The sequence below is a fragment of the Arvicola amphibius genome, chromosome 7 (genome assembly GCF_903992535.2).
Source record: "Arvicola amphibius chromosome 7, mArvAmp1.2, whole genome shotgun sequence".
Taxonomy (NCBI): Eukaryota; Metazoa; Chordata; class Mammalia; order Rodentia; family Cricetidae; genus Arvicola; species Arvicola amphibius.
In genome coordinates this window covers 108,546,345-108,563,430 of record NC_052053.1, presented here as the reverse complement: position 1 = coordinate 108,563,430, position 17,086 = coordinate 108,546,345, and the positions used below count along the sequence as shown (strand labels likewise).

The 17,086-nt window shown below is 42.8% G+C and overlaps 1 protein-coding gene across 4 annotated transcripts in view; it reads right to left on the bottom strand.

Moving 5' to 3' along the window:
- Positions 1–12,040, bottom strand: part of Sos2 (SOS Ras/Rho guanine nucleotide exchange factor 2) — a 102,898-nt gene extending 90,858 nt beyond the window's left edge. For 3 of the 4 annotated variants that reach the window (XM_038335753.1, XM_038335755.1, XM_038335754.1), the window contains exon 1: positions 11,877–12,040. In XM_038335753.1, the coding sequence (XP_038191681.1) occupies positions 11,877–11,963 (87 nt within the window). In that variant the 5' untranslated portion in view covers positions 11,964–12,040. Of the gene's footprint in view, positions 1–5,448; positions 5,896–11,876 lie in introns of all 4 variants that reach the window. The other variant, XM_038335756.1, reaches the window with a different exon arrangement.
- Positions 12,041–17,086: the final 5,046 nt, after the last annotated feature.

Genomic DNA, 17,086 nt, shown 5'->3' with positions numbered 1-17,086 from the left:
CACTTGGGAGGCAGACAGGTGGATCTCTGAGTTTGAGGCCAGCCTGGTCTACAAGAGCTAGTTCCAGGACAGGCTCTAGAAACTACAGGGAAACCCTGTCTCGAAAAACAAAACAAAACAAAAAAAAACTATAGGTATTTTATAAAAAGACAAATAAAAGCTCTTTCCTCTTTAAAACTTCTATATCTTTTATGTATTAATTTCATAATCTCACTAGCAAATAAATTAAACACCAAAAAATCTAACAAAAAATTAAGAGAAAAAATTTAAATAGTATTAGGTTGGGAAAATGGCTCAGTGGTAAGAACATTTACTGTTCAATAATGAAGACCTGAGTTCTAACCCAGGCATAGCTGGATATACCTGTAAGCCTAGAAGTGTGTGGAAAGACATAGGAGGACCACAGGGCCTCACCCACTAACAGCATAGCTCCAGGTTCAGTAGGGACCCTGTGTCTCAAAGAAATAAAATGAGGCATGATTGAAAATGGTGCTCTATACCCTTCTCTGGTCTCTGCATGCATGGGTGCACGTACTTGCACTTCACACGTCTATACAACACACACACACACACACACACACACGACTTTTTTCCTCCCTGTGAAACCAGAAAATACTGTAATTATTAGATTTGTTTCATTTCATCAAAGTTGAAGAATTTCTAGGCTAATCACCCAATACCCACACCTATCAGCACACTACCTAAACTACTATATGGACTCTTTCCCAAGCAACGTGCATACACACAAGGGATAAAGAAAGCCACTTTTGCTAGCCCTTCCTAATCACCCTCTATCATGGTATGATATGCTCTGCTAAGTGCAATACATATACATGTGCTTACATTCTGTAACATTAAAGACACATCGATAACTTCTCACTTAAGTATTTTTTTTCTCTTCCATTCATTTGACTATCAAAAACTACATCCTCCTGAGATGCTAGGCCTTAGAAAACAAAGATATCTTTAAGAAATACTTCAGACAGTATTATCTTACTTCATCATACATTATCTTTCTGTCTTACAGTTTACACTCACAAGGAGGTGGCTGACATGACAAGTATTAATGCATTCATTTGAACTAAAATATTAAGTCAGACATTGACAAAGGATAATATGGTAAAGCTGGATGGTTTGGCAATGACCAGTGGCCTTACTAATTAGGTTACATAGAGATATTTTCCATAAAATGAGTGAGTATGGTAAGCAGAATTCTAAGACGATCTGAAAGTCCCTATCTTCTGGTATTTATACTCTGTATGGTCTCTTACATTTGAGTGCAACAGGCCCTGCCAATACAACGGGAGAGCATTTCTATAAGCAGAGAGATGGTTCCGTTCCCAGAATCTCTGCCCTGGCAGCTCTCAACCACCTGTAACTCCAGCTCCATACAACTATGCCCTCTTTCAACCTCCACAGTCTCTCGTCCTCATGTGACATACATTTACACACACACAAGTTAAGAAATGTTAAAAAAAATTACACCACATCTGAAAAAGGTGACCACTGAAGGGAGGTTACTGTGGGTGAGCCCAACCTCCTCAGGTGGAAAGACCTTAAGTGGGTGTAGAAATGGATGAGACGTAGCCAGAGGACTGGGGTTTAGCTCAGTAGAAGGCTGTTTGCTTTATGTGCACAAGGCCTGGGTTCAATCCCCAGTACAAAACAGAAAAAATACCAAAGTGAATTCCTGTTGAACTTTAACAAACAAACCTACTATGATGAACAGCATGTGCCTAGGAATGGGACATGGCCTTTAGAAACTTTGGCTCTGATGCTCTGCCTAACAAGGAAATAAATTCTGTCTAAAATCTGTGTGCCTGTAGGCATTTATGTGGGACTGTCCAGAAAAAAAAGGGAGAATGCAGCAGTTTTACACAGACTGCAGGGTAAATTCACTCAAAAAAAAATGATGTCTGACTATAAAATTTCAAAAGATAAGTCATGCAACTATCTGAGGAAAAGACGTCCACAGAAAAGATAAGGTTCTAAAAAAAGCTACAGAGAAACCCTGTCTCGAAAAACCAAAAAAAAAAAAAAAAAAAAAAAAAAAAAGAAAAGAAAAGATAAGGGGCTGTGATGGTTCCATGGTTAGAGCACTGGCTGCTCTTCCAGAGGACCCAGTTCAATTCTCAGCATCCATCTAGTGGCTCACAATGTCTGTAACTCCAATCCCATGGGATACAATGTCCTCTTCTGGCTTCTTTCTGGCACTGCACACATGGTGTCTACACATACATACAAACAAAATACCCATGTTTATACAATAATCTTTAAAAATAGACACAGCTAGTACAAAAGTCTTGAGAGCACACCCTATATGTCTATATGGTAGAGGAACAAGACAATGGAGGCGGGGGCACAGGGTCAGACTGCAGAGCTACAGTGCTCGTGACAAGGCCTTTTATTCTTGAGAAGCAACGGTAGTTCTAAACAGGAGTGCCCTGATCTCGTCTCTATAGTACTGAGAAAGTCGAGACTGAGTGGGCTAGGAGTAGGAAAGCGCCATCAAGGATCTACTTCAATACTCCAAGACACAGGAGCTGCGACGTGGCTCCAGGTGGAAGAGGAGGGAAAGTATGAATTGATGACTGAAAACAGTTACAGTCTGAAATAGTGCTAAAAGTGCTTGCTAACATATGTTGTGCAGTGTGAAAAGAGAATTCAAAAATAACTCAAGAGTTTTTGTTTGAGTGGCTAGAATAATGGAGCATCCATTTATTGACCTGGAACTGTTACATGAAGGAACAAGTTCTTCAGGGACAGAATCTGTGTGGAAATATCACGGAAGATTTTGAAGTTTGATGTTTAGGAGAGGGACTTAAAGCAAAACAAAAAACAAAAAACAAACAAACAAAAACAAAACAACAACAACAAAAAACACTTTAATGTAGGGCTAGGATACATTAGCTTGTACAAAGACTTCAGTTTGATCTGAAATACAAAGAGGAAGAAAAGGGAAGTAGAAGAAGGTAAAAGGCAATGGGAGGAGAGCGATGACAAGGAAATGAATTATGAAACCAGAAGAAACTGCGGTAGTCTGGGAATCAGCAAATGTAGATGATCTATGAGGCGCTGCAGAGGTCAAAACGATGCGGTTAAGAAGGTAGGATATCAACACAGAAGACCTATAGAGGAGAGAGGCGGAGAAAGAAAGAAAGAAAGAAAGAAAGAAAAAAAGAAAGAAAGAAAGAAAGAAAGACAGACAGACAGACAGACAGAGACAGAGAAAACACACCAGGAGGGTTAGAAGTTTTGGAAGTGATTTCTTTGTTTGTTTGTTTGTTTGTTTGAAACAATTTATAAGGCAAAAGAGATCAACTGCCAAATACTGCTAATAGCTCGATTAAAAAAACTACAAAGTGTTTTGTTAGGAGTGATTTAATAAAGGAAACTAAAGGCTTCTATGTGTGCCCACGAATACATAGCAGACAGCTGAGAGAGGAGGAGAGAGGGAGGGAGAGTAAAGAAGACATGGACCAGCTGGAACTGCCTTGATGTTATTCTCACTTTGTTACTGCACCTCTAAGCATTAAGCTGTGAATTTTAAATATAGAACACTTCATACATTTCAAAAAGCTTTCTACTTTTTATCACATATTTTTATGAAAAGATTTTTGGTTGTTAATTTTTTTTTGGTTTTTCAAGACAGGGTTTCCCTGTAGTTTCTAGAGCCAGTCCTGGAACTAGCTCTTGTAGACCAGGCTGGCCTCGAACTCAGAGATCCGCCTGCCTCTGCCTCCCGAGAGCTGGGATGAAAGGCGTGCGCCACCACCGCCCGGCTTGGTTGTTAATTTTTAACATGACTACATGAAAAAAATACTAAATCCATTAGTTCCATTAAAATTCCTCCCTTAGTCAAATATACAGCCTAACAGAGGATATAATCAAACTTCTGTTCCCTTGAAAGAAGGGCCATAATTAATATAATAGACATATATTTGATTTATGTCAAGTGGTAACACAGGTAATGCTTTGGATACTCAGCATAAAACATTTTAATGGAATATTATTGCCCCAAATATACCATACTAAAATTAAACTGATAACAGAAAAAGGTTACTAAATTATGGCTGACAGGAACCTAAATGCACCAAGTTAAAATGCATTCCTAATGCTCATCCAGTCTGGCTGAGCCCCTTGGGTCAGTTTGGGTCATTATTACTTTGGAATAATTCCAAATGATTCCCGTGGAGTCTATTGTTATAGTCGGTGGCTTCAGAAAATCCAGAACAGGCTTCAAGTTAAAAATTAAAAAAAAAAAAAATTAGCCGGGCAGTGGTGGCACACGCCTTTAATCCCAGAACTCGGGAGGCAGAGGCAGGCGGATCTCTGTGAGTTTGAGGCCAGCCTGGTCTACAAGAGCTAGTTCCAGGGCAGGCTCTAAAAAAGCTGCAGAGAAACCCTGTTTCGAAAAAACCAAAAAAAAAAAAAAAAAAAAAAAAAAAAAAAAGAAAAAAGAAAAAAAATTAAATCATAGGATCTCTATTAGTTTCTAAATTTCTTCTTTTTTAAATTGTAGATGCTGCACCACCAGGGTTAATTTCTGTAGTAGATTTTACATACAAGACAATGGACTGCTATAGTTGAACATCAGCATATATAGCATTGCTCAAAGACAGGAAGATATATGGCTAACCACCCTCCACCAAAAAGAGCTTCACCTGACAGAAGTGGATCATGGTGCAGCTCAGGGACATAGAGCTTGTCAGACTTGCACAAACAAAGCCTGGAGTTCCATCCCAAGTGCCATAGGAAAATTGAAAAAAAGAGGGGGCAAGGAAAGAGAGAAGTCTGTTAGGTGACGGCAGTAACACTGTTGCAAATGTATGAATGGCCCTGGGGGAAACTCATACACCCATCTCCTGTAATTTGAAGAATGACTTTCCAGCCTTCTGTCTTTCAGTTTCTACATAGTATCAGATGTTACAATTTATAAGAAGGATACATGTTTTAGACAAAGTTAAGTATCAAATGTTACAATTTATAGGAAGGATATGTGTTCTAGGCAAAGTTAAGTATCTACCAAACTCCAGCAAGTCTCTACAGAAGGCAGTCTTCTCTGAAGGCAACTCCCTTCTGGACACTCCAGGACGGAATACACTGAAACAGTATGTCCAACACAGTAGCAAGCCTTCCAAATTCCTCACCCAGTATTACAACTCTCCTCTAATACATAAATATGCCTTGAACCAGGCATTATATGCCAGTGTGGGGTGGACTGAGGTCATGGCAGCTATTCTAAATGTTGAATACTGTCCCTCAAGTACTGCCATCTACACACAGTGAATGGCTGTGACAGTCGGGGCTCCAGAGTGACAGCAAACTGCCTCTCAGGTGAGCAGCTAGTGGAGGAGAGGTGATGGGCAGAGCTGGTGGGCCAGGTAGAAGATCTCAGAACACTGCTTAAGAATGAGAATTGAAGATGACTACTATACTTTGTCTGACCTAAACCAAAGTCTTGAGCAAGTGCATGTTCCTTAGAGAAGAGAGAAGAGTCTGTTAGGACAGCGTATTCTTAGGGGATCGGTGGCCCCTCTCTCTAAAGTGCTGTTTACTTTGTAAGTCTTTTTTATGACATGGCTGTAGGCAATTTCCACTGCCTTATCAGTGGGCAGGTATTGGTGAACTCATCACCACCGTAGGCATTCCTCCGGTATTCATTCCTGTAGAAATGTGGTACTTGCTGGCCACCACCTTCACGATGTGTTGACATCCACTAACATCAGAAATGGACATGAGGGAAGCTTCAAGTCTTCTATGCCAATGTCCGCAGCCCCCTCTCCAGTGTTCCATTAGCCTCTCCTTGAGTTCTTATTATAAGCAGAGAATTTGGCAAAGATGTCCATTCCAGCAGGGTTTGACACTGAGGGTTTTGGTGAAAGATTTGAGTACCTGGTGGGGTGGAGTGGAGGGGGGGGATGATAAGACTTCTTCAAGAAATTCCTCAATCTTATTTACATCCGTCTTGATTTCATTGTTAAAAGTTGTAATGGTGGCTGGGTCCCTGGAGTCAAGTTTTGCAGGTTCACGGGCTTCCTTTTTAGGTCAATGGTTGTGACATTAAACACAACTCTTTTGGACCAAAGAATCATGAAGAGCCTCTGTGAAAGGGGCCGTGTCCTATGCTTTCTCCATCACTGCCAGCCTTGACGAAGAGCAACGAGGGGCTCTCTGTCCTTCTCCTCAGCCCTTTCAGGGGCTTCAACAGGGCTGTGGTGGAATGGCCTGAGCCAGGGCGCCACCGTGGAGGTTGTGGCTCTGGAGCTGCAGGGGCTACAGTCACTTGCTCACTTGCCCCTTTCATTACCTCACACCTCCTGTGACTCTAGTTTCTGGATCTCACCTGGAGGTGTAATCCTTCCAAAGCCCAATTATGGCCAGGTTAATCTAATTACTCTGCTGCAAGAATGATAACCCTTCAGGACTTCCTACTCTCTGGTGAAAACCTTAACTGGATCTACATATAACCTCTCCTGGTTCTGAAGACAAGCCCCTAACTACCCTTCCCTTTGCTGCAAATCTTTTCTTCCACTGTATTTTAATTCATACGCTCTTTCAGATAACTGCTTGCTAATCCGTCTCTCAGATGTCCTTATCACAGCCACTTAGAATGAAAGCTTTATGACAGCAAGACCCTTCCTAGAGCCTCAATATCAAACTATCACCTGACACATAGAAGGCACTCAGGAATATAGTTGCCTATAATCTCCAGAATTTAGCTCCCTCAAAGATAGTTCCTGGACTGTTATACATCAGTGACACCAACTCTACTTTCTCAAGTCACCCTACAGGTTTTCTGGAGAGAAAGGATCTGGTGTAGTCTTCTAAAAATGAACTCCAAGAAGCAGCAGCAGGAAGCAAAACGTTAGACTCTGCAAGCCACAAATGCATTTCCTAACCTCCTTTTACCTTACCACATACTATTTTACCACACACTATTAATTAACACAGACATTTTCTCACATCACTAAGATCAAACTGTCACAGAGTGGGAAGGTCAATATTTAACTCAAATCAACTTAGACCCAGGAATTCAACCAATTCTATCTCCCTCTTATATTGGAAACCACAGATGATAAGACAATAGACATTTTCTTTCCCATGGCTAGCCTGATAAAATCATACAGAAACATATTAATCAAAGGAAATGTAAGAGACTCAAAACCTTGATTAAGTGATCTTAAGGCAAATTTTCTATATAAAAGGTGCTGATTTATCTCAACAAACTATCGAGTAGCACATGCACAAAGTGTCAAGAGCATTTAAACACAAGGTAATAAACAGAATTTACAAGTGGACCATGTTCTTCTATTGCCCTCAAGTAATATGATAGCTTCGCTGTTCTTGGAGAGTGTGGCAAAGGCATTTATAAAGTTCCTAGCTCTTTTAGGAATGATACATAATTTAGCAGCAATGTTAACAATCCATATATCATCCATTAGTAGTCATATTGTCCGCTTATAACTGTGTGCTTTTAATGACCTAGGTGAAGCTTCCTTTCTAAAGGTAAAGACAGGGCTGGGAGTGTTGATCACTGGAGGAATATGTATGTGTGTGTATGTGTATATATATATATATGTATATATATACATATATATATATATATATGTTGAACAAGGGTTAAGTCTCAGCACCGAAAACTTTTAAAATAAAAAGCAAACAAAAATTCATTTCTACTTCCAAAATTACTTCTTATAAATTCATTTTTTGACCTCTGTGTTTTACACAGTAAAATGAATACTTGATGCTTTTATTAAAAAACACTGTGGAATTTTGTCCATTTTTAAAACTTTTCTATATATGGGGTGTCTGTGCCATGGTCTGAGGACACCTTGCAGGAGGTGTTGGTTCTCTCCTTCCACCAATGTTATTTTTTTGAAGTCAGCACTTTTATATTTTCGTATAATTCTTTCAAGAGACTACATCATAAAATTGCTGTCATCCTTGCACAGGGGTCATGCTAATCTCTGTATTCCAGTTGGTTTTACTTTTCTCATTTAGAAAAAGTATGTATATGTGTGTGTAGGTGGGGATGTGCACATGAGTGCAGGTACCTGTGGAGGCCAAAAGAGGCTATCAGATCTCCTGGAGCAGGAGTCACAGGCCCACGTGAGTCACTGATGTGGGTGCAGGGAGCCAAACTCAAGTCCTCTGCAAGAGCAGTGAGCACTCTTAACTGCTGAGCCATGTCCCTAACCAGTGCCACCGCCTCCACCACCACCTCCACCATCACCACTTCTTCCTCCCTTCTTTTTTACTATCTGTCTGTCTGTTTGTTTGAAATAGTGTCTCACTATGTAGCTCTTGTTGGCCTGAAACTTGCTCTGTAGAGCAGGCTGGCCTCGATCTCACAGAGATCCTCCTGCCTCTGCCTCCCGAGTGCTGGGTGTGCGCCACCACTCCCAGTGTTTTGTTTTTACACTTTAAGAGTAATTGTTCCAATTTTAGTGTAAGCACTGCAGAAATGAGCAAGCCTTTCATTTCAAGTTGACACTGATAATTTTGCTAAATATGCACAAAAACGTGCACACTCAGTATTCATTTTTTTTAATTACTCAAAACTTGTAAATAAGCAAAACCAAAACAAAAACAAAAACAGTGCTAGACACTTTTCAGTGTGGTACTTAAATTTTTCTTACTATCTACTAACCAGTTTATTTAGCAAGTCTATCGGATGAATTTATAGAATTCTGGCTCGTCAAAATGCAAATAATTTCTATCTAATGGAAAGGATAGCCAAAGCTTACTCTTTTATGTTCTTAATTAGATTATTAACTAATTTTATATCTAACCCAATGGTTTTAATATTCCTTCAGTAAGGATCCTAAAAATACCCAAATGGTCATATGAATGGCTTTGACATCTTACTAGATCTTTTTAAATAAAAACACTGACGGCTGGGGATATATGGGTAAAGTGCCTACCCAACCATGCGGGAAGCCCTGCAATCTGTCCCAGTAGTGGAGCAGGAGCATCAGAAGTTCAAGGTCACCCTCCACTACTAGCATTTTTTTTTTTTTTTTTTGGTTTTTCGAGACAGGGTTTCACTGTAGTTTTAGAGCCTGTCCTGGAACTAGCTCTTGTAGACCAGGCTGGCCTCGAACTCGCAGAGATCCGCCTGCCTCTGCCTCCCAAGTGCTGGGATTAAAGGCGTGCGCCACCACCGCCCGGCCACTACTGGCAATTTTGAGGGCAACCTAGGCTGTGTGCACCCCTCTCTCAAAAATAAGTTTAAATTACTGACACGTGTTCATCTACATTCTGAATTACAGTCATGATTTCACCTTTCTGAAATGATTTGGTGACTTCACCAAAATGTACAAGTAGACTAATCTAACTGAGCCAACACTGCCCCTTACACACACACACACACACACACACACACACAGAGAGAGAGAGAGAGAGAGAGAGAGAGAGAGAGAGAGAGAGACTCCTTACAGAAAAATGATCAAAAGTTCTCATTTATATAACCCCAAACCTTCAAAACAGAATTTTGGGTTTAGATATTAAATACCTTTAGAGAACAACTTTACTTCTAAAAATTCACCTCTGAGCTGGGTGTCGTGGACGCCTTTAGTCCCAGCACTGGAGGTGTGGGGGGGCAGAGATGGGTGGATCCGGATTCAAGGTCAGCCTGGTCTACAATGTGAGTTCTAGGACAGCCAGGGCTACACAAAGAAACTCTGTCTCCAAAACCAAAGTAAATAATAACAATAATAAATTTATTTTATAGTCTTAGAATCTGGCATAGTATCAAGTACTTGTGTTCAATGGATGTTAAATGACCACATGAAGTTAGAATACTTTAAACCATATAAAATATGAATCTGTATCAACAAAATTTTTCTAAAAATTAAATGTTTTCTATGGGTGTGTACTTCAATCCCATAATGCTAACTTAGCAAATCAGTATTAACTGTTCTTAACATTCACCAGAGAAAACCAAATTCTCATAGATGTGTTTCTTTCCATTACTGTGAAGTAATGTATTGCCTACAGAGCACCTGGGAAACCAACAGGACACATAAGTACACAGTAGTGGGACCAAAGCAGAAGACTGGAGCTGGGTGTTACTTCTGGTTTGGTTTCTGACATAATCTGAAATTTTAAATTTGTTATTTATGCATCAAGGATTATATAGAGTCTAAGACACCTTTTGCTGTCAAAAGTACTAATGGGTATATTCTTGCATCACATGCCAACACGGGTCTAGCTGATAAAAGCATCTGCCATTCTGTGAGGCAGAAGGGCTAATTACTAGCTAGGTATTTCCCCCTTTGCTTTTATTTCAAGACAGAGTTCATTATCACTACCTAACATGCTTTCCATTTCCACCAAGTTCTTTAAATTGACAAGACTTGGTGTGCACCCCCAAAGAAACCAATAAACTCCTCCTCTTGAGAATTATGTTAATGGAAAATTCAAAATTCTGAAAGTACAAGGTAATGTTTTTACCATTAAAGTGTCTTTCCGTTCCTCGAAATGCATGGTGAGTTATTGTTCAAGTGTGGTTGCTGTTGCTGCTGCTGGTGGTGGTGGTGGTGTGTGGGTGTGTGTGTGGGGGGACAACTTTTGGGCATGAACTCGGGTAATCCGGCTTGCCAAAAGAGCACTTTTACTCCCTGAGCCATCTTAGAGGCTCCCTGGAGTGTGGAGTTTTAACTAATTAGAGTTTATTATAACTTTAAATTGTGTGCGGGCGAAAGAGAGGAGACACAGAGAGACACAGGGAGATGGGAATCCTGCATGAAGGCCAGGACAACTTTTTGGAGCCAGTTCTACCCTACCACCTTTATGTGGGTTCCAAGAATGAAAACTCAAAGCCACTAAGCTTGTTTTGTTGGACATCACCCTTCCCCTGCTCAGCCTCCGGCTGGCCTAGGATGTTGGCTTGTTTTCTTTTATTTTTTATTTTAATTCTTGTTGATTTTGCAGAAAAGGAAAAATGTCTCAGGAGCAGCCCTTGTTCAGGAGGCAAGACTTCGAACCCTGAGCCCATGTGTCCGACTTACACTTACGTCGGAACCTTAACGACAGCAACAGAAACCACTGTGTAATTACCTAACTTCAGAAAAGACTGACACCAACTAGTACAAGACGTGCATCCTAGCAGTGCATACAAACTTCAAAAGACTGATTTGCCTGAGCTGCCCCCAACTGTCCCTGAAAGGTGACTACAAGTTATCAAAGCTGTGAAGAAACTAACCAAATTTTGTGAGGCAGCCCCCTGTGTTCAGGTAAGACTTCTGCAGGAAGTGGAGAGGCGCTTTAGATTCACCTCGGGAGCTGGAAAACGAATACTATGACTCACTGACACTTCACACATGTGAAACACACATCCATACTACCAAAAAGAAAAAAGAAAGGGAAAAGGAAAAGAAAGAAAAGAGAAAAGAAAAGCACTACCTCACAAGCGAATGGGCAACCTTGGCAAGCAAACCTCCCTAGGCGAACACCCTCCCCCCCCACCCCAAAGAACTTAATTAAAAGTAGTTCCTCGGTGCGAAACTGCATTTGTTTTTGAAACTAAAAAACCAGCGGGACTTTGTCTTGCCCGAATCCAGCCTGAGGACAACAAATTGGTCAACGGCGGAAGTTGCCTGACGAAATGCCTGCAACATGAAATCCAGTTTTATGATCATAACAAAACCTTCCTTCCGGGACCAGGCCAAAAAGAAGAAAAGAAAAGTTGAGCAAACGTCCTTCGGGATGCAACAGGCAATTCTGAGCACCCGGCGCCCGGCTAGAGAAAGCTCGGCCCGGGGACCCGGTGCGGGCGAGCCGTGCTCCCCGTTACAAGTTCTGCGGGCGAGCGGCCGGCCCAGCCAGCCCGCCGGCCCGCGCGCGCCACCTCCCTCGGCCCCAGCACTGACCTTCCGCAGGGCCGGGACCAGCAGTCCCCGCCATTTCGGGCTGTTTTCTTCGCTGAAGAACTCGTAGGGCTGCGGCGCCTGCTGCATGGCCCCGGCCGCAGCGCCTCCGCATCGGAGGCCGGCGCGGTGGCCTGACAGGCAGGGCGCGGGCTGCCTCGCCTCGCCTCGCCCGGGCCGCCGCCTCCCGCCCGGGCCGCCGCTCCGGCCGAGCGCTCGGGGGCGGCGCCGGCGGGCGGGCGGGCGGGCGTTCACCGAGGCTTGGCGGCCCCGCAGCCCCGAGGAAGCGCCCCGCTGTCCCCGCGGCTGGCCGGACGGCTCCTCCTCCTTTGTCTGGCTGCGCAGCCGGGAGCCCCGGCGGCCTCGCCCCCGCCCCGACTCCCGCTACGGCCGCGGCGGGCGGACAGCGGCGGCCCGCAGTGTCCTCATCGCCTCCCCCGCCCTCCGCGCAGCCGACGCCGCCCGGCCGGGCCCGCCCGAGTCACCTCCAGAGGGCCCTCGGGGCCGAGCGGGCGCGCGTGTCCGGCGTGCACGGCGCTAGCCGTCGCCGAGCCCCGGGGTCCCAGCAGCCGCGGCCCGGCCCCACGGCCCGGCGCCCGCACTCCCGAGTCTAGGGAGAAGGCCGGCACGGAGCATGCGCGCCGCGGAGCGGGCCGAGGCGCCGGGTGCGGGGCCCGGGGGCCGGGAGGGTAGCCGGGCTCTCCTGGGAATGTGCGCCGCCGGGCGGGGTGGGGGCTGTTCCAGACACACTCCGCCGATCTGAGTCCTGCCAGACAAGCCTGATTCGGTGCAGCTCCGGGGCAGCCGCGACTGCAGCACTGGGAGGCGGTACACGGTTGTGGGGAGAGAAGGACATTTGTCTGCTGTGCTCTACATGGGTCCTGGAGGGCGTTTTAGCCAGCGGTTTCGGGGCCAGATGACTTCAGTTCGAGGCGTTTCACCTAAGTGTATCAAAAAGGGTAGCTTCATAAAACTTTCAAATCTAGTCTTTTTGTTAATCAGGTCCTTCAAATCTTTTCCTCTTCAGGTTCTATAGAACCTAGATCCTGCGATACAGCCATACTAATTAGCGCCAGAAAAGAGCCTCTGACCCTAAGCTTTTTCTGAGTCTAAGAGGCTAGGAACTCAGGAAACTTTCATTAGCCCAAATTTCATCCCACCAAAGTTGCTGAACAAATTGTTCCCAAGAGGCTGTAAACTGCGGAGCACCCAGCCACCAGCAGCGAGGAAGGGAACGGAAGAACGGACTGTAAAAGACAGCTTGTGCCACAATCTCAGTTCCAGAATCAGTAGCTCGGCATTGTTCTCCCAAACATACACCATTTTGTCTCCACAAAGAAGGGTAGATTTTTGTTGTTGTTGTTTTTTAATCTGAGTATCCACTGTGTCAAATATGTCCTCTGGGCTATCGATGTAAAGGCACCGGTACAAGGCTGACACCTGAGTTCCACTATTGGAACCCACATGAAGGAGAAAATAACCCACTCCTCTACGTCTGAAATGTGGCATGCTCCCCTCCCTGCCCCCACCTCATGCGCGCACACGCATGCACAATAATAATAAAAAATTTAAAGGTCTTCTAATAAATGGCCATGTCCACATTCCCATGTACTGAATACACTGTTTTATAGAGCGTCCTTAATTTTCCCTACAGTTCCAGACCCCAGCTATGAAACACGAGGCTGTCAAATTATCAGACTGCGATTATATTTTCTCATAGGAAAGTCATTGGTAGGAAGTTTTAGTCTTGGCAAAGGATATTGGAAGGTTCCTCTGGGCCAAATCTGACCTGGAGATGCTTTTTTTTCCAAGCCAGTATTAAAATTTTTAAACTGCTATTACCATTTTCAACAGCTTACTTTTTAAAAGTGTATCTCCAGCGTCTTTCCACAAAGATCTGGCAATACCATGGCCTACTGCATCTGTGCAAAGAAGCAGCCAACAGGCGGCAGAGAGACTGTCCTCTTTACCCAAGTGTGCCACCCATTTCCAGTTGGCTATCCTCCCTATCTGGCACTCTTCCCCCTTTTATGTAACCTGCTGAGTCTCTGCAGGCATCTGCCCTGTGATCTCTGGGCTTGGCAAACAGAAATGTGATCCATGTGATGTGGAGGATCCAAGAATGACACCGGGAAAGTTTCTCAACTAGATAAGTGGCCATTTAAAAACAAACAACAAAAACGGTTGAATCCATATCTCACACTCTACACAGCCAAAAAAAAAAATCACAATATATCAAAGATTCACATGTACAAAAAGGGTTTATGACCTAAAAGCAAATAAAGAAAAAAAACTTTTATATGACACAACAATCTAGACTGATTTATTATTTATCATTTATTATTTATCAGTCTATTTAAATAGACTGATAGATCTATTTCTTAATGCCTAGAAAAAAAAATCCCACAAGCCCAGCTATAAGGCAATAATGATAAATTAGGAAAAAAACCACAACTGTAGCAATTCATTTTCTGAGTTGACTTCCCTAATCTATAGATGCGATCCTATGAATTAATGGGATTAAGCCCCAAGGGGAAAAAATGATGGAAAAAATAAACCAACCAAAACAATGAAAAAGATATCTCACAGAAAAAGGAAATGTGTATCTCTTAAACATCAATACTAAACTTCATTCATATTGGGAGAAATAGAAACTCATGCTGCCGCCACCGTCCTCCTGTTAGGTCAGGAAGCTTCGTGATTAGGATAGCGAAGGCGTGAGGAAACAGGTGCTCACCGGTTCAACTCCCATCAAGGACAAGTTACGTGACACCTATCAAAGTTTCAAAGGTACACAACTGTTGACCTAGCAAATTCCAGAAATATGTCCCAGAGACATACTTGCTTGTATGTGAAATCACTCAGGGGCAAGGTTATCCATGCAGTGTTATTATAGTCACACACACACACACACACACACACCCCATTTTACAGAATACTAGGAATATGGTATTGTAATAAATGATAGCAAGTCAAATAATGTTATGTATTTTAAAGATTTATTTTTATTGTACCTATGAGTGTTTTTTTTTTGAACATGTATGTGTACCACGTGCTAGCCTGGTGCCCACGGAGGTCAAGAGGACTTTGAATTTCCCGGAAATGGAGTTAAGGATGGTTGTGAGCCACTATCTGGGTGCTGGGAACCAAACCAGAGTCCTCTGCAAGAGCAGTAAGCACTCTTTTTTTGTTTGTTTGCTTTCTCCAGACAGGGTTTCTCTATGCAGCCCTGGCTGTCCAGGAACTCGCCTTCTGTCTATTGGCAGAGGCCGCTCGTTCGTTCCCAGCTGTCCAGACCCTAAATAATCACTCAGAAACCATATTATTTACAATACTGTCTAGCCAAGAGCTTAAGCATATTGCTAGCTAGCTCTTATATCCTAAACTAATCCATTAATCTGTGCATCACCACAACGTCATGGCCTACCAGCCAAGTTTTGGTGGGCTCTGGCAGAGGCATCTGTCTCCTGTAGTGGCTACATGGCATCTCCCTGACTCTGTCCTCCTCCCTCCCTCTCTCTCTCTCTCTCTCTCTCTCTCTCTCTCTCTCTCTCTCTCTCTCTCTCTCTCTCTCTCTCTCGATTTCCCACCTGCCTTTACTCTGTTAAGCCATTGGCCAAAAGCAGTATTATTCATTAACCAATAAAAGCAACACACATACAGAAGGACTTAACACACCAGTTGTCCAGGCTGGCCTCCAACTCATAGAGATCCGCCTGCCTCTGCCTCCCAAGTGCTCAGATTAAAGGTGTGTGCCACTACTACTGGGCACAGTAAACACACTCAACTGCTGAGCAGCTGCTCCAGCCTCCCAATGTAAGGCTTTAAAAAAAAAAACAAAAAATAAATAAAAATAAAAACAGGCTTCTGTAAGACATTCTCCAAGACACACATCAAAGTAAAAACACAGTAATATGCAGACTTCTTTAAGATACTTCTTTAAGTAGGTGGCATTTTATGTGTGTAAATATAATCCCTACAAGGCAACACAGGATTCTTTATTAGCACTAGGATGAAAACCAGGTGGCAGGAACAGAGGCAGAATTTTCACTTAGAAATTTTGTAGCATTTGAATTTTCATCCTCATGAATGTATCATTTATTCATACCATTAGGTCATCTTTTAAGCATTTCTGAAGTTGGTCTCTGTGTGTGAAACCCTGCACTCGGCCCATGCTTGTGTAAAGAGACAACCTCCAAGAGTCGGTTCTTTCATTCTAGCCCATGGGGCCAGGGATCAAACTCAAGCTGCCAGCCTTTCCTCCAGCCCTGATTAAATCATTTTTTAATGAACAATTTTCAGGCAGAACATAAACTTTTGCTTCAAGCATTAAAACAGAAAATATTAAAATATATACTATAAAGGGGTACCTGTATATGTAACAAAAATCTCAACACAAACTTGACCTTAAAGGCACTAATTACATAGTAATGATTTTGTCTGCTATTTAAACTTTTTTCAAAAAAAATGCATTTTGGAAAATAACTTGAACGACCCAAGGACACTTTTCATTTTAAAAGACAGTTAAATATTTTTACTACTAATATCTTTCCACAGAAAAAATTTTCAAGGATTTATTTGACATTTCTCCCATTTACCATTTCATACTTCCAAGTTACAAGTGCTGCCAGTCGGTAGCCAGCCAAAGCAACACCACTGGGAGGAATGTTACTGTCGCTCATTCCCATGGTTCCCTGCCACAGCTGCCGTCCACTCACAGCCACCTGCTCGAAAGAAGCTGGAGGATATGTGGTGAGAAAGCATCCTTCCCCTGTGACCTTCACTGGATGCTCAGGCTTGTCAGAATCATAGCCCCTGCAAGAGACTGATGTCAAAAATGTCTTCCCAACAGCGACTGTAATTTGCTTTTTAGTTAATGAAAATATATGAAAATATATCAACTTTCCCTCCCAACCCCCCCATTCTCTTCCACAGTCTTTTGTTCTTTAACTATTTTTATACATACATGATATGTATAAAATTTATCATTTAAGGGGCAACTACAATTTTCAATGAAATTCCAAGGGATTGATTGATTGTACGCCTTCTACTCCCAACCTTCAAAAAGAAAGAAAAACAAGTAATTTTTTTTTTTTTGGCTTTTTGTTTTTGCTTTTGTTTTTTTCCAGACAGGGCTTCTCTGTGTAACAGTCCTGGCTATCCTAGAACTAGCTCTGTAGACCAGGCTGGCCTCAAACTCACTGAGATTCACC